Here is a 23,452-nt window from a genome sequence, read left to right as displayed (position 1 = left end):
GATAATCATCCAAGAGTTATGACCTGTATCTGATCAGATAATTATATTACATTTACAAACTTCACAACAACATCCAGGCTGGAAGGGATTTGACATCCATCCACCCACCTACCCATCCATCCATCCATCCATCCATCCATCCAGCCAGCAGACTAAACCTTTTCCTTTAGATCTTCTGGGGGGACAGCAAGGCAAGTCCTAAGCCAGCCAAGCGATTTATTCCCTCCAGCCTGTCCTGGATCTGCTCCAGGGTCTCCTCTTACTTAGACATTCCTAAAATACCTCAACTAGGATGTGTTGAAGAAGCATCTTGGTCAGATTCCCAAACCACCTCACCTGGCTCCTTTCCATGTGGAGGAGTAATGGCTCTACTCTAAGCTGCTCCTGAATGACTAAACTCCTCGCTGTATCTCTAAGGCAGAGACATGATCCTGAGACTGACATGCTTACACCCTCCTCCCTTTGTGCATGCCTTAAAATTCAATCCAAAGAAGATTTGAACAGAATGGATGACAAATGGAAGCCTTGGCACTCACAGGGAACGATTTGAACTTACTGCCATCTCGTTAAGTCTCATCAGTGCGGCGTAAAATGAAGTGCAACCAAATCTGTAAAGTGCAGAGTCTCGAAATCGACTGATATCACTGTCTGAGCCTCTGCGCTTATTTCTCAAAATATTGAACTATTCGTTTAACCTACTCATTCGTTTTTTTGTAGTTTTTATTTACAATCTCTAAGCTGTCAAAAGGTATCAATCACAGGCCACTGGCAATCACAAGTCTGAAGTCAGACCTTAAAAAGGGATTGAAATTAAATGGTAAAAGGAATGCAATCCTCACAGCTGTAGTTATAATCTGCAAATGTTTCATTTTTATTTTTATTTTTATTCCTATTTATTCTATTTATCCCCTTCGTATATTTTATTTATATTGTCTCTGTATTTATATATATATATATGTGTGTGTGTGTATTATATATATATATATATATATATATATATATATATATATATATATATATATATATATATATATATATATATATATATAATATTCTGTAACTTCTGTCGGTGCTGTGCTTTTTTGGAAATCGAATTTCCCAGAGGAACCCACCCGAGGGATTAATAAAGTTCTATCTAATCTAATCTAATCTAATCTAATCTTCTGTACTCAATAAAGGACTCATAACTGATCGATTTTAATGATTGACTGATTAACCAATCAACTAACACAACAGCAGACCAAAATATAAAAATATAAAAGTCCTGTCATTGTTCTTGTAAACCCCTACTAATGCATTTTAATGCTTTTTATCTAAAAATATATAAATAAAGTAGCTTGCCATAGGAGGGTTGTGGTTATGATAAACGTGGGTTACCTGCCAGTGTGGACACTAACCTGGACATTCTGGTTGTAATTTACCCCTGCGGTCACGTCAGTTTAATTTTCACCCATGCAAGGCGCAAAAGTCAAAGTCCGCGAACACTTCCTGGTGCTCGGCGGAGAGGCTGAAGGGCTTGGAGGGAGGCGACAGGGTTGGCTGGAGTTGAGTGAACTCGCTGTCGAAGTTGCTGACATCAGTGGGCTCCTTGATCGACGGCAGGAAGGGCGGCGTTACTTTCTTCGCTAGCAGGGCTTCCCAGTCGATGGTCTGCAAAAGAGCCACAAAGTTAAAAAAAAAACAGGTTATCCCTGTGAGACTATGCTACCTCCTCAGTTTCAGGCAGTTTTTTCTAATCCTGGCAGTGTATGATGTCATCAAGAAAATAGTTCAAACTTTGTGTTGTCGAGGGTGAGGCAGTAAGAAAAAAATGCTAAAAACAGCTAAAACAACTACTTTGTGAATGGAGTGGCTGCAACAAGGCCCAGTTTGAGATAAATAAGGATTATTTTGAACTGTGAATCATGCAAAGCTACTGTAGCAGAATCAGAGAATAAAAACATGGAGCAGAAAACAACAATAATAGGTTAGCTTTAGTACTTTGACTCATCAATCAATAATTTAGGAGATAGAGGTGCTTATAGAGCTTTGATGTGTCTGCACAGGTTAAGTCACCGTCTAATCAGTACTAATCAGTGCTTCATCACTCATCAGGCTGAATTAGGAGTAGTAGACACTGATTATAACGACTACTCAGCTTGTTTACATATTGTTTAGATGTTTACGTGTCGGAGAGTAGTTCAGTGGAAAGAAAGTAAAGACAAACAGTTGATATGGATCCGATACCTCAAAGAATTTCTCTCCTTTGACCTCGTTTGCGTCCCTCTCTCCAGCTCCGAGCCTTTTTAGTGGATTCTTCTTCAGCAGCTGTGAACAAACACGGATGTTTTCAGGTTTCTGGTTGAAATACATTACTCGCCGTATTTTATACTCAAATTTAAATCAGTAATTACAGGTTCTAGGATTAGGTTCTAAAAAGTGTGTGGTGCATTATGACGTTTTCACCAGAATCTTTCTGAAATATTATTCAGAAGTAAATATGAGTTATGCAAAAAAATAGTTCGATCACCTCATTGCAAAAAGGATCTACATATGAACCTCCTGGAGTAGGGATGGGTACCGGTATCCGGTGCCATAATCTGACATAAACAGACCGAAAAGCAGCGCACATTTCGGTGCTTTCTTTCTGTGCTTTTTTTTCCTGAGCTGTCATACACTTTGGATTCTAGCCAATCATTTTACCTTTCCAAGGATAGTAGGCGGGCCCAGGTACTTATGTTCTTTTAGAGCAGAGCTACAGATTAAAAATGCCCAAGGCGAAGCGATCAAAAGTCTGGCTGTACTTCACAGCAAAAGAGGCAAACTCAGCAGCCTGCAACAAGTGCTTTAAGGTGATACTGTGCAAAAGAGGTAACACCTCGAATCTGATGAAACACCCGGCGACGCATAGCGTTTTTTTAAAAGCCGAGAAATGCGCCGTATTTGATAGCTTACTGCGAGACCTCACACCGTGCACATCTACTGCGGGTGTGGTAAATCTCCATTAGTGAGTTAGCGCGGATCGCCCCGTGCGTGGGGCTGGACAGTGCTTATCATTTTGCAGCTAAAAAGAGACTGCTAAAAATAAAAACATGAGAGGTTTTTGGACAAAGTTTGTGTTCTCCATTCTTTAAGCACCAGTTCGAGCACCATTTAAGCACCAGCACCGTTTCAAAAGTACCGATTTGGCACCGGTATCGGATAAAACCTAAACGATACCCATCCCTACTCCTGGATGAAGTGAGTTTTCTCTGTGAACTCTAGCTGCCTTTTACAGTCATAAGAGATGTTTTTTACGGGTGATTCTAAACATGCTGTAGGTGCTGATGTGATAATGTGTGTTTATTAGCCTAGATGGGAAAATGGCTATAAAAATAGATGCTGGGGTTTTTGTGGCTCATAGCGCCCTATTTGCACAGCTGGTTGGTTGACATTTAGATAAAGCAATGAGTCTCTATTGCCTTATGGAAGAGTTATCTATGCATATTGTACTTAACATTTCATAAATGGCCAAAATGAATTAAAATCCTGTCACAACTTGATGTGTGACTTATAAAAATAATCGAGAAATGCAGGACGCAAGAGGTCAAATGAAGGCAAATACCTTCTGGATGATGGCGACAGCATTGGGAGGAATGCAGGTTGGATACTGCACGTCGTCATTAACGATGCTGTCAAACACCACCTCCTCATCTTCACCAGGGAACGGAGACTAGCAGGAGGGCGGAAAGATGCTGAGTTAGGCTTAACTGAGATGAACTGTGGAACTTTGCATTGATCACTATGATATTAAAAGCTTTCAGCAAAAGCTGAACTGAATATGAGGTTATATATGAATAACCTCTCCAACAAGCATTTCGTAGATGAGGACGCCCATCCCCCACCAATCCACTGCTCGCGTATAGTTGTCGTCTGTCAGGACTTCAGGAGCAAGAAACTCAGGAGTCCCACAGAAAGTTGAGGTCCGATCGCCGTGTCCCATCCCTGCCGATACATCACACACTTCAGTCCTCTCAGATGGAAGTATGGAGAGTTTAAATCGTAAAACTGATTCTGTTTGGGTAGTAGTATAAAAGGTAAGAATGTGGCTACTGCTACTTGTGCTGAGCCAGAAATTAGAGTACAGACAGGTGTGCTGAATGGATTCACCTTCTTTACAAAGTCCGAAGTCTGTGATTTTCACAAATCCATCTGCATCCATTAACAGGTTGTCCAGCTTCAGATCTCTGTGTAAAACACAGAGTACACAAACTGAAGGGTGCCAAATGTTTTCTTGTAACGTGAGATCACTTTGGCACTTATCACCTACCGATAGATGATTTTATTCAGATGCAGGAACTCTAAACCAAGCAGGACACATGCTGAGTAAAACCTGTACATGATAGCAACAACAGATCAGAGATGTTGGATAACAACACCTTAAAAAATACATTGATTTGATTTGTTTTCTTTGTCAGGGAAAGAAAACAAATCAATATTTGGAAATCCCTCAGGCAGTATGTTTACTCTTTTTATGCACACCTGGTCTGAGCCTCGTTAAACACATCATTGTGGATGTGGATCATGAGGTCACCGCCGGGTAAATACTCCATGACGAAGCAGACGTGGTCGCTGGTCTGGAAGCAGCCGTGGAGGTTGACGAGGAACGGGTGCCTGGACGCGTTGATCATCTCAAAGATCCTCTTCTCGCTCATAAGACTGCAGAAAAAAATACATCACTCAGCTATTATCCTCAGAGCTGCAAAGAGTGAGTTTTTCTTGTCAAGCTCAGTAATAACGTCCATGGCTGCAGTTCCACTAATGACCACTTGGGGCTGGCTCCAAAAGGAAGTCAATTCCCCTTGACTCCAGTGTTTAAATGTCCAACTTTACAGCATTAAAAAGCACGATTAGAAACTAGATACAAAAACAGTTTGGGCCTTTATCTATAGGCCATAACAGACACTGAGTGAAGGCAAAACTCAAACGCATCCCATTGATCTATAATCTGAGCTTTCTTATTGATAATCACGTAACGTGCACCTGCATGCAGATTTAAAGCATTCTTGTCTTTCCTTCCACTCACCTGTCCACTTCATCACGAGTCACAATGTCTCTTTTCTTCAAAGCTTTGACAGCATACAATTTTCCGGTCTTCTTAAACTCTGCCAGCAGGACCTGGAAAACATTCACAGCAAATCTAACCCTGATCAGCTGAGGACAAACAAGAGAAGACGCTTGGCTCAGTCACAGTGTTTTACAGAAAAGCTTCAAACTGTTACCTTCCCAAAGTGTCCTCTGCCAAGAACTGAGATATACTTAAAATCTTCCACCTGCATCCTTTTGGGAAAAAAAGAACAAAAATAGAAAACAAGGATGGTGCTTAATTCCTAATTTTTAGAAGAGGACGTGGAGTGAAGTGTGTGAAGACGTGTGTGTGTGTGTGTGTGTGTGTGTGTGTGTACTTTAGAGCAGATACAGGCTGATCTTCGCTTTCTTCTACGGAGGACTGCAAATAAAAATTCAATGGCAAATTAGAGCTCAATAAGAACATGTTTAGATCTTCTAAAAGCTGCTGTTTAAACCTGTGATATCAGCAGAAAAATTTATGTTTTTGGCCGTTATCACATCACAAAGCTGCCAGTGTGGCTTTAGATCCTTACTCTTAGTGCTTATAATCTGTTACTGGTTACGGTTTCACTCTTCTAAAGCTAATTTGTCTCTCGCTACATATATAAATGTGTAAACTCTGAATGCACTGGCATGTCAACTATTGCTAATGACTTACCAGTTTTTCTTGCAGTGTGGGCACAGATGATGTTCGGTGCACTGCACTGATGATGCCAGCTGTGTTTTCTTCCTGGTCGAGGATGTTGGGAGAGGGCTGATCCTCAGTGATGCTCAGTCTGATTACTGGAGCTTCGCTGCAGCCCCACAGAGACAAGTGTTGAAAAATGTAGTGAGATAGTAGACAGTCAAAAAATACTAAGAGAGGCCAGGACCTGGAGGCAAACTACTGACATTATCATTGGAAAAGTTTTATCTCCTCACAGTACTATATACATAAAAATAAAAAAAATCAAGCTAAAATACACAATAAGAACTATCTATCACAATGTGAGATGAACTTATGATTAGTTCATACCTTGGCAGTGAAGTGGTAGTTTGAGGCTCCTTTTCAGTTGCATGGGGGGCATTGTTGGCCACCAGGTCAGGGGTCGCAGAGAAAGATGAGCTGAATGTGGTGAAGGAGCTGTAGCGAGGGAGGATGCTCATCATCAGATGACCCCAAGTGGCAAAGTTCATGTTCATCTGGGCTGCTCTGAGAAAGTTCTTCCCTGACAAAGAAAACAAATCAAATCATCATTTCACTGCAGAAACACAAATTCAGTCTGAATAAATCTGTTTGGGGGCTTTTGTGTTTGTACCTCTCTCTTTAGTGAAGATGCACCGCTGACGTCTCAGCTTTGGCTGCCGTTCGAGCACAGTGTCAATAAATCGAAGCTGTAAAATACAAATCAAACAGATTTCTTTTAACTTTTGAGAAATTAACTGCATTTCTATCCAACTGGGATGAAGAAGCATGGCTAATATTGCACCTTATTGGCTGTGATAGTTGGCACTATCTGATTAATGTGTGGATTAATTTGAGACAGAAAAAAGGCAAAGTGTCACAGTGAAAGGCTCAAAGCTGTGAGTGTGGTGCCAAAGCTCACCCAATGTTAGATTTCTGTTCCTCGATAAGACTCTACTTTGTTGAATCAGAACATAATGTGGAGCATATTAGATTTCCTACAACCACACTGAAATCTGTCAACATGCAGCTCTTTATGGGACTCTGAAGTGTGTTGGATTAATGTGAGAATGTTAAAATGAAATAATATTGACTTTAAACAGCTCACTGAACACTTTTAAAGCACGTTTGCATCTGATTTTCCCTCCTCTCAGGGCTGGATGACTAACAAAAGACTGAGCAGATTAAGTTTGCCACTTACCACTTGCCACCACATCTAAAAACCTCCTTTTATAACCCTTCCAGAACAAGAGAAAAGGTTTGGAGATGCACAGTATTCTTTCAGTCTGGTTTCAGAGAGTTACACTCCACTAAAGAGCTCTCATTAAAGTCTCCAATGAACTTTTGATGGCTGCAGATAAGAATGACTGTTCCAAGTCTTTGCTTTCATCAGCCTTTGAAACCGCTGATCATCAGCTTTTGATCCACAGGTCAAACAGCATGGCAGTGATTTTGGTTTACCTCACTGGTTTACTGATTTTTGGGTTCGGTGGGTGAGTTTTGGTCTGATTTTGCTTCTTTATCATTCAGTTTTCTTGGTTAAGTTCTCTTTTATATTCACTGTATATCCTCATTAGGTCATATTATCAGCAGTTTTGAAATAGTTTCTTATCATTTTTATGCCAAGATCATTCGACTGTACTTCTCTTTGAAACCTCACGAACTGGATATCCAGCTCAATCGACTGTCTTAATGCAATCAGGGTGCAAGGCTAGGTGACAAATAATTGCTCCTGAGAACATCAGTGCTCAAGCAGCTAGTGGGGTCCCTGTCATTCACAGTAAACTCTAACATGTGGAACCGTGGGATCATTTTTGATCAGTCCTTGATGTTTGATGCTCACAAAAAGTCTCTGACCCACTCTTGTTTTTTCCAGTTAGTAAATCTTGTTAAACTTTAGTCTGAAAAAGTGATTTGGAGATGCTTGTTCATGCCTTCATCTCCTCTCACTTGGATTATTGTAATCCACTGTTTTTTCATCTGTTAATCGCCTCCAGTCTTTTTGCATTGACTTCCTGTCAGGTTTAGTGTTTAGTTTAAAATCTTAAAATCTCCTGCCTTTCTGGATGTGACCTGTAGGAACTTGGTTTGATGCTGAGGCTAACTTTAGTGGATGACTTATCAGGCTTAATGTCGGCATTTACTACAACTTTTTCTGGTGTATATCTAGTATAATATGATTAAGCCGATTGCTCTCTTTATGCTGTATGTGTGCATCTATGTTTTGTTGTTCTTTGCCACTGCACCGTACACAAGGCAGGTGGTTGTATGTACCTTAGTGTAGAGGAGGCCCTGTGGCTCTAAAGTTATCCCCTGGTTGATGATTGGGTTTTCCATCATCTCCTCCAGTCGCAGGAACTTGACTGCACACATCGCCCTCTGGTCCCGCCAGAAGACACCGACCTCCAGCTCCCGGGACTGCCAGCAGAGCGAGGACCAGCAGAGAAAACACAGACTGAAGGTTTGAGCGGGAAGTGAGCACCACCATGACTGAAATGGTAGTAGCAACATGTTGTGATTCATTTCTGTTGCAATTGAGAATCTTTAGAAGAGGTTCAATCATGTTTGTGATCACTGACTCATTGTTGTGAGGCTGTTTTTATCAGATTAAAGGAAGCCTGTGAGTATTTGCTGGAGTCTTTAAAGTTTCACTGTGGATTGGTGAGAGGAGTAAAGTTACTTATTATATTTCAGTTTAACTGAGTGTTTCTAATTAATAGAGCCAAAGGTTGTTTGCAGCTGTTAGTGAATAAATCGTTGATGTTTTTAAAAATCAAAATGTCAAACAATATCTTCAGCAAAGTTAATTGTTCTTTGCTAATTTCAGGATGTTCTTCTTTTTCTTACTGTACTGCAAATTGGAAACCAAGTTCTTGAAACAAACAAGCATCTACAGTACTAAGCATGTCTTTAGCTCAGGCTGTGATGAACTAATACCTGCAGGTAGAGGGCGACCCCTGCTGCTCTCAGACTGAACTGCAACAACAATTTAGTCTATGGCGCAAGAATGTTCACTGCTGGAGTAATGGGTAGGAGGGTTCGGTTCATCATGATGCACAACAGCACCCACGATACACTAGAATTTAATGGCTTCCTGCCAGTGAAACATGGAGTAGGGCTCAGCAGATGAGGAAAAAACTCATTTTACTAGTCACTTTAACTTCATGGAAAAAGTGGCAAAAACAAGGAAAGACGTGAAGGAACATAACAAAGGCTGTAATAAAAAAAAGAAAGAAAGAATGAAATAGCTTATAGAGTGAAAAGATGAGTGAAAAAAGTGGAAAAACTCCATTATAACCCTAAAGACTGCAATTATAGCTCTTAATCTTTATTTATATCATGATTTTTATACATTAAAAATGTTGTCACAGCAAAGTAATGTTCAGAATTTATCTGTGGTTATTACCTGCAGTTGTAGGTTCAGATTATCATGTGAAATGGAAAACACATTAATGATGGCTCAGTGTATCCTCTGCTATAATAAATGAAGCACTGAAGCACCTTTCCTGCATATTTAAGAAGCTACAAGCAGCTCTTATTATGGCTGCAGATACGTCAGGGTCGCTTTACTCACTGCCCACAAAACTGTATTCATCTACAAGATTTTAATACAAGACCTTCATCAGGCAATCAGCTACTTTATTTTAAAGGTCATATCTATACATGTGTAGATTGTAGATTTTAACTGTAATTGTTAAGCATTTATTGAATAACTATTATATTAGATATAATTTTCATGGTGCTGGACTTGTTGTGATGGTTTTTGGAATTTTATTAATTATTTTCAGACCCCTTTGTTCTCGTTCTTCATGGTTATTTGGTGATATTTTAATCTCTTAAGCTGGGATTCGTGGCTTATATGGTTGAGGCAAAATGAGGCGCTCGCTGAGAGTAAAATCTCAGAGCAGCACAGAAGTGTAAAGAAGCATCCAAGGGTGGAGTGAAACAATAATTCAATACGGTAACTCGACTCCATCACTGGCTCTGCGTTATTTAAGGTTGCAACCACATCAGATTTTCTCTTTCTTCCTCATGGCAAAAGAATTGCACTCAAAATAAGAGGATGTGCAGAGCATCTGTATCCATAACTGCAGAAAAGATCGCACTGACTGAGTTGTCAATGTGTGCTAAGGCTGAAAGTGCCAATCAAAGCTCACCAGGAACACATCAGTCCCACACTGACATGCAAAACCATCAGCCGACGTCTTATAAGCATTCAGATGGTTATGTTTATAGTAAAGCATCCAGCCAAAGTATTGTAAGACTTCATTCACACTCACCGAATTTAAACTACAACAATGCATAAAAGCTTAATCTATTTGTTTTAACTGGACTTTTTGACTGACCTGCTCTCTGAGATGTATTTTCACCATTTAGCTGCATCTATTTTTTTATTCCCCCTCTCTCATCTCCACTTTTCATTTGACCATCCATTACGCTGGAAGTCGCCTAATGTGCTGTGCAGAGAAGCACTTACCTACTGCAGCCGTGCCGGGTGAAAAACAGAGAGGGCTGGGCTGGGCGAGGGCACACAGTGTAAGGTGAATCTGATGAGATCCTTCTACTCCTGACTTTGTCTATTTTGTCCCAGTTCTTCTGAACTAAACTCAAAATAGTCAAGAAGTGTGCTTCAATTAATTGTGTTCTTTCCAAAGGAACTCGTTAAGACCTTGGGGCTGTGTTTTGGTTTTATGTTGTTTCTCCCAGTTCATATGTCCCTGAGAGGAGCCTCTTCATACTGTCATGGTCTTTGGCTTTGTGTTGTTTTGGGGTTTTGAATTCTTAATTAACATATTTGGGTTTCTGTTTTGGGGTTTATAGACTGGACTTTAGATTTCTGTGTTTGTTGTTTATTATCTTTATTCAGTCTTTGGTTCCAGTTTTATACTTTAAGGTTTTCATGGTAATAGCTTTCTGTTTTGTGTGTTTTGGCTCCTCTTTAACTTTCATGTTCTTACAGTGACTTTGGGTGTTTCTGGTTTCTTTTATTGTTATTCGTTTCTTCTTAGTCTTCTTGTTTCCACCCTCTTCTCTTTAGTCCAGCTTTCTTTATCATTGTCCTTCTGTTCCCCCCGAATTAGTCCATTCATGTTTAGTCTTTCTTTGTTTCAGAAATGGTTGGTTGTTCCTTTCCTGTTTTATTTTGATAGATGTCTGTCTGTCTCATTGTCCTCACCTGTGTCTGATCCTAATCAGCACTCTGTGTATCTGTGTATCTTCCCTCTTTTGATGTGCCTGCCCTTTGCTGACCTCTTTGCTTTTGTGGATTTTGTTCTCATTTGGACTTCATTTCATTGGCCATCAAAGCATGCTATTTGTTGGGGCTTTCTGACTTCTGCCTCCTACATGTGGGTTCTTATTCCTGCTCATTGCGATACATGTGTGTAGTCTGATTACTCTCTGACCTGCACAGCGCCCTTGTACAGTCTATATGGTTGGGTGCTTGCTATATTGTTCTTGTCAGCACATGAAGTGTTACTACAGCATGTACTAAGCTGCTGATGCTGTTTTTATCTGCATCAATGTCACACAGACAAAGGTCATAACAAGAAGAACACATTGTAATGGATCTTGTTTCCTTGAAGTGTGCTGCACAGCAACTGAACAGTATTCAAACAGCGCCTCATTTCTGTAATTAGAAACAGGATGATTGGGAGGGAAGTAAATGGGCAGGAAGGCCAGTTTGAACGTGGGCGGTGTGGATTAGAGCGAACATGAAAAATGACTCACAAATGCTGAAAGCTGGCTCGCCGTCGCAGCGGTTTAAATCATGGGGAAAACGAGAGGAAAATATGTGCTACTTTGTTTTTCTGCAGTTTAACTTCCCACTATAACTGATATGATCAAAAAGTTTAGTAAAAGCTGCCAAACATGAGCGTGCCCTGACATGATGTTCCAGAAACTCGGAGCTAATTAATGCTGCGACTGGTAGCCCTGAGATTTTTGATTGCAGAAATGCTGATCAGAGTTAGTTCAATCAACTCTGAGTATCGTCACCCTGAGTTAAGGCCATGAGTAATGAAAGAAAGCCCTCATTAGTGGAGCTCGGGTAACTTAATTCACCACGGCAGCAAGTATTTAAAGGGTAGGGCCTTTTATTTTTTCTGCGTCGTCCAGTCATTATTTACCCAAATTTTCATTAACAGATGAAGCCGAGGGGTGTACTACGGAGTGAGACTGGTGGGTTAGGGAGCAACGATGAGTTTAAAGTCAGTTTTACAAGGGTGGCCGCGGTAAGTTATGCTTCTTTCAGTTTAAAATTGGAAGCGTCTCCTCTTAACTCATTCTTGTATTTACAGCATGTTTGAGCGATGATTGATCTAAGAGCGATCCCTTTTTGCAGAAGACAAGTCATGTGAAACATGAAATGCCCCCTTTTAGCCTGAAGCAGAATCCTGGTTTGACACAGACCGTTCATAACCCATGTTCAACTGGGGTTTTTCGTTTTGTCGAGCCAGCTAACACAAAGAAAGCCTGGTTTTACAGAATTCACTTCTTAATATATACCACTGGAATTTGAGCAGATTTTACATTTCATTTGTAAATCAAATTATTCAGCTGTAGCCTGACAGTAAAGACGTGTAGATCACACAGATTACATGGTAACTGAGTCAGAGTTTACGTTAATTCTCTTTCTGGAACAGAAAACCTAGAGTTTCCCTGATCTCAGGATTAATAAACTCTTTTCACTAAACCTGCTTCTGGAACAAAGCCCAGGTTTCTGACAGTCCCCTGGTGCTTAAACTCCAGTTGCTTTAATTCATGCCAACCTGTTGTTTCAGTTTCCTTGGTTCAAAATCTGATTCTGATTGAATTTTTTTGTTTTACTGGTGCAGGCTTCTTTTAAACCATCCTCACTGCTTTCGTCTCCACAGCTTGAGGTAAATATGTTTGATTGTGTGACGTGGCAGACTGCAGATGGTGAGAAACATGATTCTGATTCACTAACATGAGCTCTGTGGTCAGAACAAAAATGACTAGTGAACATGTTTCATGAATCTGATGGTAATTTTGAATGTGCACTTTGTGTTTAGTGTATTAACATTTCACTGAATGAGACAAAAGAGATGAGCAACAGTCTGATAAATTGACATAATTTATGCTAGGAAATAAAAATGGACTATTACTTTGTTGTTTTCCCACTCCTCAGTTAACGTGGTTAACTAAGTATCTGATGGTGTGTAGGGACTCACCCGCTCTAGCTGGATGTAGAACGTCTGGTCCCAGCTCAGCCTGCTGACGGATGCCCAGCGCGTCCGGCCGACCACTCTGCCGTCCAGCCTGAGCACACCACTGATCTCTGCGGTGAGACAAACATTTACGTTTTACTGGCTGTGTCCTGAACAGGCTTGATTTTTACAGCAGTGAAGATTTACATGAATGTTCATTTTATTTACTAGGTGCTTTTAATTTGTAAATCCAACATAATTCTAATAATTCTGACAACTTTGTCTAACTAATCAGGGGCTTTTATACTGAAAATATGACACTAAATCATCCAGATAAATTTTGTATTACTAACTGAAGTCTTAAATTTTGAAAATCCAACATTCAACCTGAGAGCTTTCTATAAAAGGTTTTTATTTTCAGAAACTGGGGTTAGTCTGCTGGACCCACCAAAGCAGTAGAATATGGATGAATGAGTAATAAACAATAAATTAATGCGTACCCCTGCACGCAACTTTTTCTAGATATTATTTTTTGTACCTTTACATTGAAGGTTCAAGGCTGGTTTTGAGCAGCTGCAACGCATAAAGGTGCTTTGTACCTTAATGAATAAGAAACACCTGTCAATGGTCCAGCAGCACTACCTTAGAGGGTACCTCCCAGTAATTATCCACCGTACTCTTAATGGTACAAAAGTACTTTTCTGAGAGTATCATGTGAATCTGACTGGAGCCAGACGGTTCGCCTTCCAAAAGATCAAGCTTATGAAATCATGCTGGTTTATTTATCTTCTATTTTAGGAAAATAACAACTAAATGTCAGGGCATTTAACAAAGGACCTTTCAACATCCTTGACAGAGGATATGATATAATTTAAAGTAATAAGCTCACTTATTGTAATAGATTACCTTTAAAAGCACTCCATACTTCACAAAAAAGTAGGTTAACCCATTGAGCACGGCACCAGATTTCAGTGTTCGGCTGTGACACTGTGGCACTCTCATACTGATGTAATGTCTTTTTAAAACAGAGACCGGGAGTCACACTATTCATGCAGCTAAATGTAATCTCACGTGAGCTGGAATTAATAAAGCTGTTTAATAATCTTTCTTTTATTGTGCAGAGTATGCTCTAAAGTGTTTGCATTTACTGAATCCATTTAGAAAACACTGTAAAAGTGACCAGATTGTCAAACCTTCTGCTTGCAAGAGACAGCCAATCAGAAGAAAGTTGGCTTGTTGGAGAAGTTAGGATGTTGTTTGAGCTTGTTTGAGTCAGAAGATGACCTGAAGTGCTGCACAAAGGCTCAGTGTAAGTTAAATAAAAATTATTTTGAATTGTTAATGATGCAAAGCTATCCTAGTAGAGTGCAAAAGCAAAAATGTGGCACTATAAATGAACATAAAAACGTCAATTTAATTATTTCCTTGTTCCAACTAAGATGAAATCACTCGTGTCCAAGGAAACATTTTAAAAATGCAAAATGTCTGCTTACCTGGAGGTCCGTCTGGTTTGTGAGCAGCTGGTGTCTCTGCAGGGTTTGGATGGTCTTCTTGCTCTGAATCTCCCAGAGGTTTCAGTAAATCCTCACATCCAAGAAGCCGGACTTCAAGTTTGCCTAAAGACATTTTTAAAAAACAAAACAAACTTTAAGATTCTAAAAACATCCTGAAATGATCACTAAACGATTATATTCTCACAAAATACTTAATCACTACATTATGTAACAATGCCTCCCCTTCCCAAGTCCTTAGTAATGAATTGCATTTAAGACCAAAATGAATGGAGCCTTTTAAAATAAAACCTTTTCTTTTTCTGCATGAATAAATCTCTCATGCTTCTAATCAGCGCTGTCTGGAGCTGCTCGCTGAGCATTCACATCCTCTTTTTCTCCCTTTCTCCGTACTGCTAACAGCTGTGAAGCACAAAATCACCCCGAGTGAGACCCGATCTGAATGCTCGCCGCATACAGAGCAACTCCAGGATTTGTCTCCTCGTTACATCATCATCATGAGGCTTTTTTTTGTCTTTTTAGTCTCCAGCAGGGAGAGATGGGCTTACAAGTGAACTGTCCAAAACCAGCAGATTACATGTCTGATTATCCACTGCCAGAGGTCAGCGTATGGTTAGCCATGTTCCAACACTGGGCAGGAATGGTGCCGCTAGAAAGAGCTGTGTGTTAGAGAGGAAAAAAACAAAGCTTTCTTTGAGATGTAGGTGTTTGATTTTTAAAGGTCAGTAATAATTTCACACAGATTTCCTGGGAATAACTACTTAAAAATAGTGTTTAATTAGTAGACTTGCAATTAGTTAAATCCAGTTATCTTCCGGTCTTCTGAATGTACTAACACATAAAATGTGTCTATAATTAAACATATGATTCTGTAATAAGTGAATGATTTGTGTTTAAAGAGAGCCGTTCCTTCATGAAATTCAGTTTCCTCTGTAAGCTTGTTTGTTAGTTTCTTCCAGGAGCAGGAGGTTATTATGGAGCTAAAGAAAATAAAACGAGAAGCTGAATAATCCCTTAAAACGTGAAAATCAGGTCTGTCTCATAATCTCCAAATGACTGAGTGGGTTCATTTATGCACGCATTTTGTTTTTAACATTATTTTATTGTAATTTTCCACTTCTGATCACCACATTATGTTTAGTAGTGAACCATGGCCAACAGACTATAATAAAGATTAAAAACAACCTGATTATGATAAATTCGATAAGAGCAGAATGACCAGATTGGAGCAACGTTTCCTGGTCTGCTGTATGAGTAGATGGTGGGATCAGAATCTGACATAAACAAGAATTGTATTGATGGTTTAGGCTGCTGGTGATGTGACGTGTATGATAGTCAATCTTAAAGTAGTCATGGAGAGAGATTTCAATTTCAGGTATTTAAACCATCATTAATAATGACAGGCTCCTCCTCCTTTCAGCTGCTCCTTTTAGGGGTCGCAATTTAGATCATCTGTCTACATCTCAGCCTCTCGCTGGCATCCCCTCTGTCAAACCTCTACATGTCATCCTTTATTACATCAGGTGCCTGGAAGCTCCACATTCAACATCCATTGCCCAGTTTATCCTCCAGTTTATCCTCTCAGTCCCACCTCTAACTTTGTCTCCAAACCGCTCATCCTCAGCAGTCTCTCTGATGTCATTATTTCTAATCCGGTCTATCCTGGTCATTCCCAATAAAAAACCTCGATATCTTCACCTCTGCCACCTCCAGCTCTGCTTTGTGTCTTTTTCTCAGTGCCACCATCTCTAAACCATACATCAGAGCAGGTCTCACTACCATCTTATAAACCTTCCCTCTCACGCTCGCTTCTATCCTGCCACAAACCCACCTGACACACGTCTTCACTCACTCCACCCTGCCGACACACTCTCCTTCCCCCCTCTCATGCACTGTCCATTTTAGCTTTAGATAATGCTGACAGGCTAATTCATACTTAATGCACTGTGCAACCTTCACTAAAAACTGTGTTATGTATATTCTTACAGATTTTTGGGGTCAAATTATTGAAACATTTGACCCATGACTATACCTATATCTGAGGTATGATCTAGTAAATTAATTTGCAAACAGAGCTGTCTCTAAAAGTACACTTTTAAATGTAGGTACTGCTCAGAAAAAGCATAGTTTGTGCTGGTACCGGTTAAGGAGGCAGGTCTGATGGAGAAGACGGATGGCGAGGTGGAAAGGGGACACCCAGTTGTGGGGTTTTGGGTAGAAGGAGGTCCCCCTCCTGCAGGCTGCTGTAGAGGCTCCTGTTTCTTTTCCTTCAGGCATTTCTCCAGGGAAAGCTGCAGAAGACCCAGTTTCTGGGAGGATTCCTGCACCCGAGCCTGAGCCTGCAAAGAAGATAAAGACTATATTGTTGTTTGGGCCTTTTAAATATAGGCTGTTTAGTATTTTTGGATATTGTTTGTGCTGCTTTACTTCCAACATAAATATATTTTTCAGACTTTATATTTTATATTTTTATTTATTTTGCTTTATTTTGTGTTTTTATTATATTAGCTAATCAGTGAAAGTGATGCTCAGAACACAACTAAACACAAACCAGAGCAAACATGAAAGTTAATATTTAACATTTCCAGCCCCATGTTTTTTCTTACCCTATACTATAATAGTCTTGCATGAATCACACTTCAAAATCATCTTTCTTTATCTGATACTGGACCTTGGTGCCGCCCCTCAGTTCATCCTCTATCTGAAAAAGCAGTTTTAGCTGCACAGTACAGCCAGTCTCAATTTTTTTCTTTCTTTCTTTCTTTTTTTTTTTTTTTAGAAAATTCTTCAGATTTTTTAGACATGCCTTAAAACAAACTCCTTTCTCCTCTGACGTACTTTAAAATAAATGTGACTGAGAGTCCTACCTCAGCCAGGGCCTTCCGGTCCAACGATGAGATCCCTTCAAGCTCCTTCACCACATCTTTGGCCAGCACCAATGCATCTGACTCCCTCTGCACATAGTGCTGCAACTCTACCAAGCGAGCATCCACGAGACTCGCAGTGAGGGGAGATATCCCTGAGAGGGAAGAGAAAGAGAGAGTCTTGATACCTGCTATCAGTATTCCTAAATAAGAAGTAAACCCTTTTGTCTTAAATGTCACTGAGTTAAAAACACTACATTTTCTATGTGTCTGGCATTCAGCTGACACTTTTTTGAAATGTAGAAAAGCTCTAAAAGGAAGGATTAAAACATCGCAGCTAGGGAAGACCCTTCAAATGTTGCTATGTTGATACAAGAAGAAGAACACTGCATACTAAATAAACCCAGAAGTGAAAGAATCCTGTTTTCTCTTGCTGCTTGTTTTTTTTGGGGTGGGGGTTTAAACGTAATTCTTAAAATTAATCAAAACCAGTGACTGACAAGAGCTGCAGAGTAATTACACTTGTGTTCTATTCAATTGATTTTATTTTGTTTTGAATTTTCATTAGTCTGCTACTAAAAGTAGATGTTTGCAAACTGGATCCGGTGACCCTGAATCATCCATTAGTTATGCTGCTATAGGCTCAGGCAGTTGGAGAACTTCCCATGATGCACTTAGGTAGCATTTATTCTACCATGCCCATGCATTTACACACCACTACTGCATTAACTCGAGTCTTCTCTCTCCTGTAATTGGTGTTGTGTCCTTGTCTCTCTCTTCTTTCTTTTGTTTCCCTGCCCCCACCCCTACAAGTCTGGTTCTCTTCCTATTAAAATGAGTTCTTTCTTCCCACTCTCACCAAATGCTTGCTGACAGGGATCATCAGATCACTAGAGATCTCTCTCTTTTATTTATATACCTTGCATAGAGGTAAATGCAGTTCAGAACACTTCACGGATGACTGACCTAATTACTGATAATAAGACATAACAAAATGTAACAAAAATGGGCAAATTAAAACAGTGGTTGAAACATCGAAGACATTTTAAATAATTAAAGTGAACCAAATAAAACTGTAAACAATCAAAAAAAAAATACAATACTGAACAGAGAGAATCATTGTGCAATAGAATAAACTGTACAACACTCAAAAAGTGGAGCTGCACGCTGTGGCGACCCACTGTGAATAAGGAGTACCTAACTATTAGTAGATTTATGCTGGATGACCAGAGGGGTTGTACTGGTTCATTCGCTGTCACCATGTCTGACATATACACTGGAGTGAGACGAGGAAGTGCTTTAAAAAAAGAGTAAAAGGGTATTTTTAATTAATATGGATACATATGGAGGTCTACTTAACAATATAACTTGGTTCGGATGACTGTTGTTGTCACCTGAAACATGAAATATATTTAGGAATATTTTTGAGAATTAAAGGTATCAATAAATTTAACCAAAGCAACATCAATGGAAAGGTTGCTACCGCAACAATAATGCCAATGTAATGTATGGTCTCAACTCAACCATAAGTCAATGAATTATTATTGTCTTGGTCTCTGGGTTTGGCCTGTGACTTAGTGAATCACACTTTTTCTGGCCCCTCTGAGTCTGAGGTGATGGTTTTCAGTCAAAAGTGAGGAGTGCTCACTTGGGGTTGGGAACGAGTTGCTGTCTTAATTGAAGGCGTAGTTGAAGTATCTTGGGGCTCTTGTTGAGGGAAGGAGGGAAATAGAGGTTGAAAGGGGGATTTGTGCAGCTGCTGTATTATTTCAGATGCTGTACTGGTCTGCTGTAGGGAACTGAATTTGAAAGCAAAGGTGTCGATCTATATTACTGCCCTCACCTATGGCCACAAGCTGCTGGCAGTGACCAAAATAATGAGGTCACGGATTCAAATGACGAACACAAGCTTTCTACAAAGGGTGTCTGGTGTTTGGTAGGGTCTCAGAGTAGAGCTGCTACTCCTCCACATCAAAAGGAGCTAATGTTTAGGGATACCTCCTGGACGTCTCCTATGAGGTGTTTTAGGAATATCCAACCGGACTTGATTATGTCTCTTGACTGGCTTGGAAATCCATCAGTCTCCCATCAAAACAGGTGAAGGAGGCGCATGGATGGGTGGATGGATGGATGGATGGATGGATGGATGGATGGACTGAGAAAATCATTTGCTAGAGTCAGCCTTTGCTTTTACACATTCTGCTGACACTTGGATACAGTGAATGAAACTGCCTGCTGTAGTAAAGAGAGCCTTTATTAGCTGTAGATGATAACATTTTAAGAAATCAATGAGAGGAAAAGAGGTCAGAGGTCCAAGAAAGGAAATGGGACCTGAGGAGCCATGGTATAGAGTTACTTGTCTCATATTCCGTCAGGCAGGAATCGTTTTTTTTAAACATTACTTTCAGAGTTTCACAAATGGCACGTATCGCCAGTTTAGAATTAAATGTCACACTTACACTCTGTCTCTAATAATCCTGTCAGAGCAGTTTCACTAGTGCAATATACTCTCATCATAACTGGGACAGGAGACTGTTGGCAGGAAATGTTAAAGTACTCACGTCACAGTATCTCTGGATCAAAAATGCATACTTTTTCACTTACAAGAAAAGCTTTTGAATTGTGATCTGTTGTTGGAAAAAATTAGTCAAACAGATAATCCCCTTTCAAAAAATGGAAGCTCTGGCAAAACCTTCATTAAAGCGCTAAATTTTCAAACCACATATCTGCATGCACTGGAAACTCGGTTGCTCCTTCTGGGTTAACGAGACAAGTTATTTGAAAATCTGACAGAATTGTTGTGACTGGCCACGGGCAATATAATAGATGATTTCACGCCTCTTTCAAGGTAATTTGCACACTTAAATAAAGTAGAAGAACAGAGTATTATAGGGGGACTCACTTGTCCCAGCACTCTGACCTCCATGAGTGGAGCTGTTAGGGTTTCCACCACCATCAACACCACTGCTGCTGCTGCTTCCAGCCTGGGCGACTTTTATAATCTGCAGTCGGATCAGCTCAATCTTAGAGCGGCTATCCTGAAGCATCTGCTGAGCCGTGGACAACATCTGATCCTGGATAACAACATCACATCAAGAGACAACAAGCCTCACTTCATCACAGACAGGTCAGCTGGGACTGGAGCAGCATGCTGATTGAACACAGACAGAGTTTAGTGGAACGTGTGGTGTAACGTGAGGAATTCACCAGAGAGAGGGTTGCACACACACAACTCATTTACATATTGGACCAAAACAAGAGCGAAAGTAGACATGGATTAAGTGTGAATAACCTGCACAGATCAGATGGAAACACTATGACTTTGCACTTCACTCACCTCGGGGTGATTCTTCGCTCCTTGCTGAATAAGGATTAATCTGTCATCCTCTGTGGAAGTGGCGGGAGGGGACTTCTCAGGTTGCGCCTCTCCACCTTCACTATCCTTGAACCACAACAAGTCCCCTGATGTGATGGTGCGTTCACAGACACACTGACTGCCTGCTTCCTGGGATGCAGCTCCTACATCTTTAGACCTTGATCAAACAGCCTGTCCTCTTGTTTGTTTTCTTCTTTCTTCCTCTACAACATGCCATTCCCACTGCATCCTCATCCTCCGGTCTGTAATCAAATCCAACCCTCCCTCCCCTGTCTCTTTTAGATGGGTTTCTTTCTGCAGAGTTCCTTTCCAGTGCCAGCACTGCTGCTGCTGCTGCTGCTGCTCTGACAGCACCGATTGCCTTCTCAGGGCTCGGCATTGGCCGTTGCATGACCACATGTTCCTGCTCTGCCACCAACCAAAAGGCAAGCAGAGCTGCTGGTGCTCTCTTTGGGACAAAGCAGAGAAGAGCCTGCGGTGCTTAGGAGATTTGTTTAACCTCCTCTAACAAGAATGAGATGAGAGACTTAAATAACTACACTGATAGCAGGAGGTGGGAAATGAGTTCCTGGATATAATGATGTAGCCTGTCTGGCTGTTTTTTACTGACAGCGTGGATTAACAGTCACGCATGACAGCTCTGTGGTTGTGGTCTCCCACTTTACTGCCTGTCAAATTGAAAGCAATTAACGTAGCTACACAATAACACACTTGAACAGACAATCCATCACACTTGCCCTAATTAGGCTGTTACACATCCACCAGCTTGAAATTGTCTCATTAAAACGTGTACATGCCAAAAGGTGATTTCTAGTATTTTTTTTATTTTTTTTTAAAAAGATTGTGAGTATTTAAAGTGCTGTAAATGATTTGTTGGCCTATAATTTGTCCAACATATGTCTCATGAATTATAATGAGTCATTCTGAGCCAGAAAGAACATTCCTATCAAAAGGTAGGTTTTTGGCAAAGTAACTATTTCATATGCCTTATTTATCCAAATATAAAATGTAAATTACATTAAAAATCAATTTTCCAAAAGAGATCTGTCCAAGAGGGCGCCACAAAGTTATAAAATAGCAGTTCTAAAAAGTTAAGTAAAGTAGCCAAAAAGGACTGGATTAATTATAATGTAGAACAATAGAAGGTACAATAACTCTGTATTAAATATACTTACTAAACAGGTAATTTCTTCATTTTATAAGTAAAGCTTTCATAAATCCTGTCGACTACAGTCTATTTACCAATATCAGTAAAGGTATTAGGCATAAATAACAAACAGAAACATTGGCAATAACTTTCTGGCAGACAGACACTTTTTGGCATGCATACCAAACGTGTTTGTAGTCGTAAACCCTGCTTATACAGTGAAGACTACAACAGTTACTCGACAAAACCATCACTACATTGTAAGATTTTTTTATACGTAAATCACAAAATTACTTTGGGTATAACTAACAAGAATACAAGAATGAAGTTTCTACTTTCCACTTCCATTCAGATGTAATAAACCTAATTGATGACCACAATTAATTCTTTGGAGGTTTTTGTTCATTTGCGGTGTGATCTGTAGAGGAGATGACAATAAATGAGCAGTTTGGGACCATACACGTGTTGTAATCAGGCTGTTACACATGGTACATTGTTTATCAACTCTTTAAACTTGCAAATGGAAACCTTATTTTTTTAATAGCTTTGTCTATAGGTAAAGTGAATAACTAAGAAAGCTACTGGACATAACCTTACCTAAAGTATGTTCTTTATTCTTATCAAATTAAACATTTACAAAAAATAGCTCAGAAGAAGAAGAGACTACACTAATAGGTGTGGTACACCGCTACCAGCTTTAATGTTTCCTTATTAAACAAGCAAATACGTTTTAATCATAGATTTGTTTATAAATGTGGTGGATAACTAAGGAAGATACTGGACATAGCCTTAATAAAATATCATCCTTATTCCAATTTAAATTTTAAAAATGTAGCTAATTTTCTAATACTAATTAGCACAGACTAGCTCCTTCTTCCAACTTACAGCTTTATTTTAAGTTTGCTTAACCGTAGCCTGAGTAAATATAACAGATGACTGTAGTTAATTTGATGATCAAATATGATATTATTAAGCTATTATTCATTTTTGTTTTTTACACTTTTATTTGGTTGGGATTCAAAGCGAACAGATGGCAGTAGATCAGTAAATAGGGACCTTACTTACTTACATCCACTACCTGTATTTTATTTCCCCCCTTGCCAAAACTGCAAATACAAATAAATTTTATCATAGCTTCATTTGTAAACACAGTAGGAAACTAATCAAGCTCCCGGGCATGACCTTAACTAAAATATATTCTCTATTCAAATCCAAATTTAAATAAAATAAATGGCGCTAGAGTCAAAACCATTCATAACAGTTAATTAACACAGATCACCAGTAAGGGGTTCCTTTTTCCAACTTACAGTTAGTTTTAAGTTAGAAGCACTGGCTGAAGTACACACAACAAATGACCGGTTAATTTGATCATCTGAAATTACACACACACACACACACACACACACACACACACACACATATATATATATATATATATATATATATATATATATATATATATATATATATATATATATGGCAGTAGATGAGCAAATAGGAACCTAAGACATGTAATTATGCAGTTACACTTCAACTAGCTTGTCTTTTTCCTTACTAAACCAGCAAATACAAATATATTATCATACATTCGTTTACAAGCACAGTGGAGAACTAAGCAACCTTCTGGCCATAA

At 39.6% G+C, this 23,452-nt stretch overlaps 1 protein-coding gene across 2 annotated transcripts; it reads right to left on the bottom strand.

Moving 5' to 3' along the window:
* Positions 1-1,060: 1,060 nt before the first annotated feature.
* Positions 1,061-23,154, bottom strand: LOC147318006 (serine/threonine-protein kinase N2-like). Of its 2 annotated transcripts, none has more exons than XM_086315435.1 (20): positions 20,634-23,154; positions 20,199-20,370; positions 17,300-17,451; positions 16,573-16,771; positions 14,415-14,537; positions 12,946-13,052; positions 8,027-8,170; positions 6,387-6,462; positions 6,104-6,296; positions 5,747-5,882; positions 5,424-5,467; positions 5,241-5,298; positions 5,045-5,136; positions 4,501-4,677; positions 4,289-4,351; positions 4,129-4,205; positions 3,821-3,963; positions 3,584-3,691; positions 2,227-2,307; positions 1,061-1,650 (listed from the first exon to the last, which is right to left on the bottom strand). In XM_086315435.1, the coding sequence occupies exons 2-20, from the start codon at positions 20,362-20,364 to the stop codon at positions 1,447-1,449; spliced, it is 2,343 nt and encodes a 780-aa protein (XP_086171561.1). In that variant the 5' UTR covers positions 20,365-20,370; positions 20,634-23,154; the 3' UTR covers positions 1,061-1,446. The 2 variants fall into 2 exon arrangements, with proteins under 2 accessions (XP_086171561.1, XP_086171562.1); XM_086315436.1 differs by having other exon boundaries at positions 20,217-20,370.
* Between the last annotated feature and the right edge of the window lie 298 nt (positions 23,155-23,452).

The sequence above is a fragment of the Aulonocara sp. 'chitande type north' Nkhata Bay genome, linkage group LG12 (assembly GCF_057382095.1).
Source record: "Aulonocara sp. 'chitande type north' Nkhata Bay isolate Kocher_YH1m ecotype deep benthic linkage group LG12, A_spYH_male_GT1.1, whole genome shotgun sequence".
Lineage (NCBI taxonomy): Eukaryota > Metazoa > Chordata > Actinopteri > Cichliformes > Cichlidae > Aulonocara > Aulonocara sp. 'chitande type north' Nkhata Bay.
This window is presented reverse-complemented; position numbering and strand designations above follow the sequence as displayed.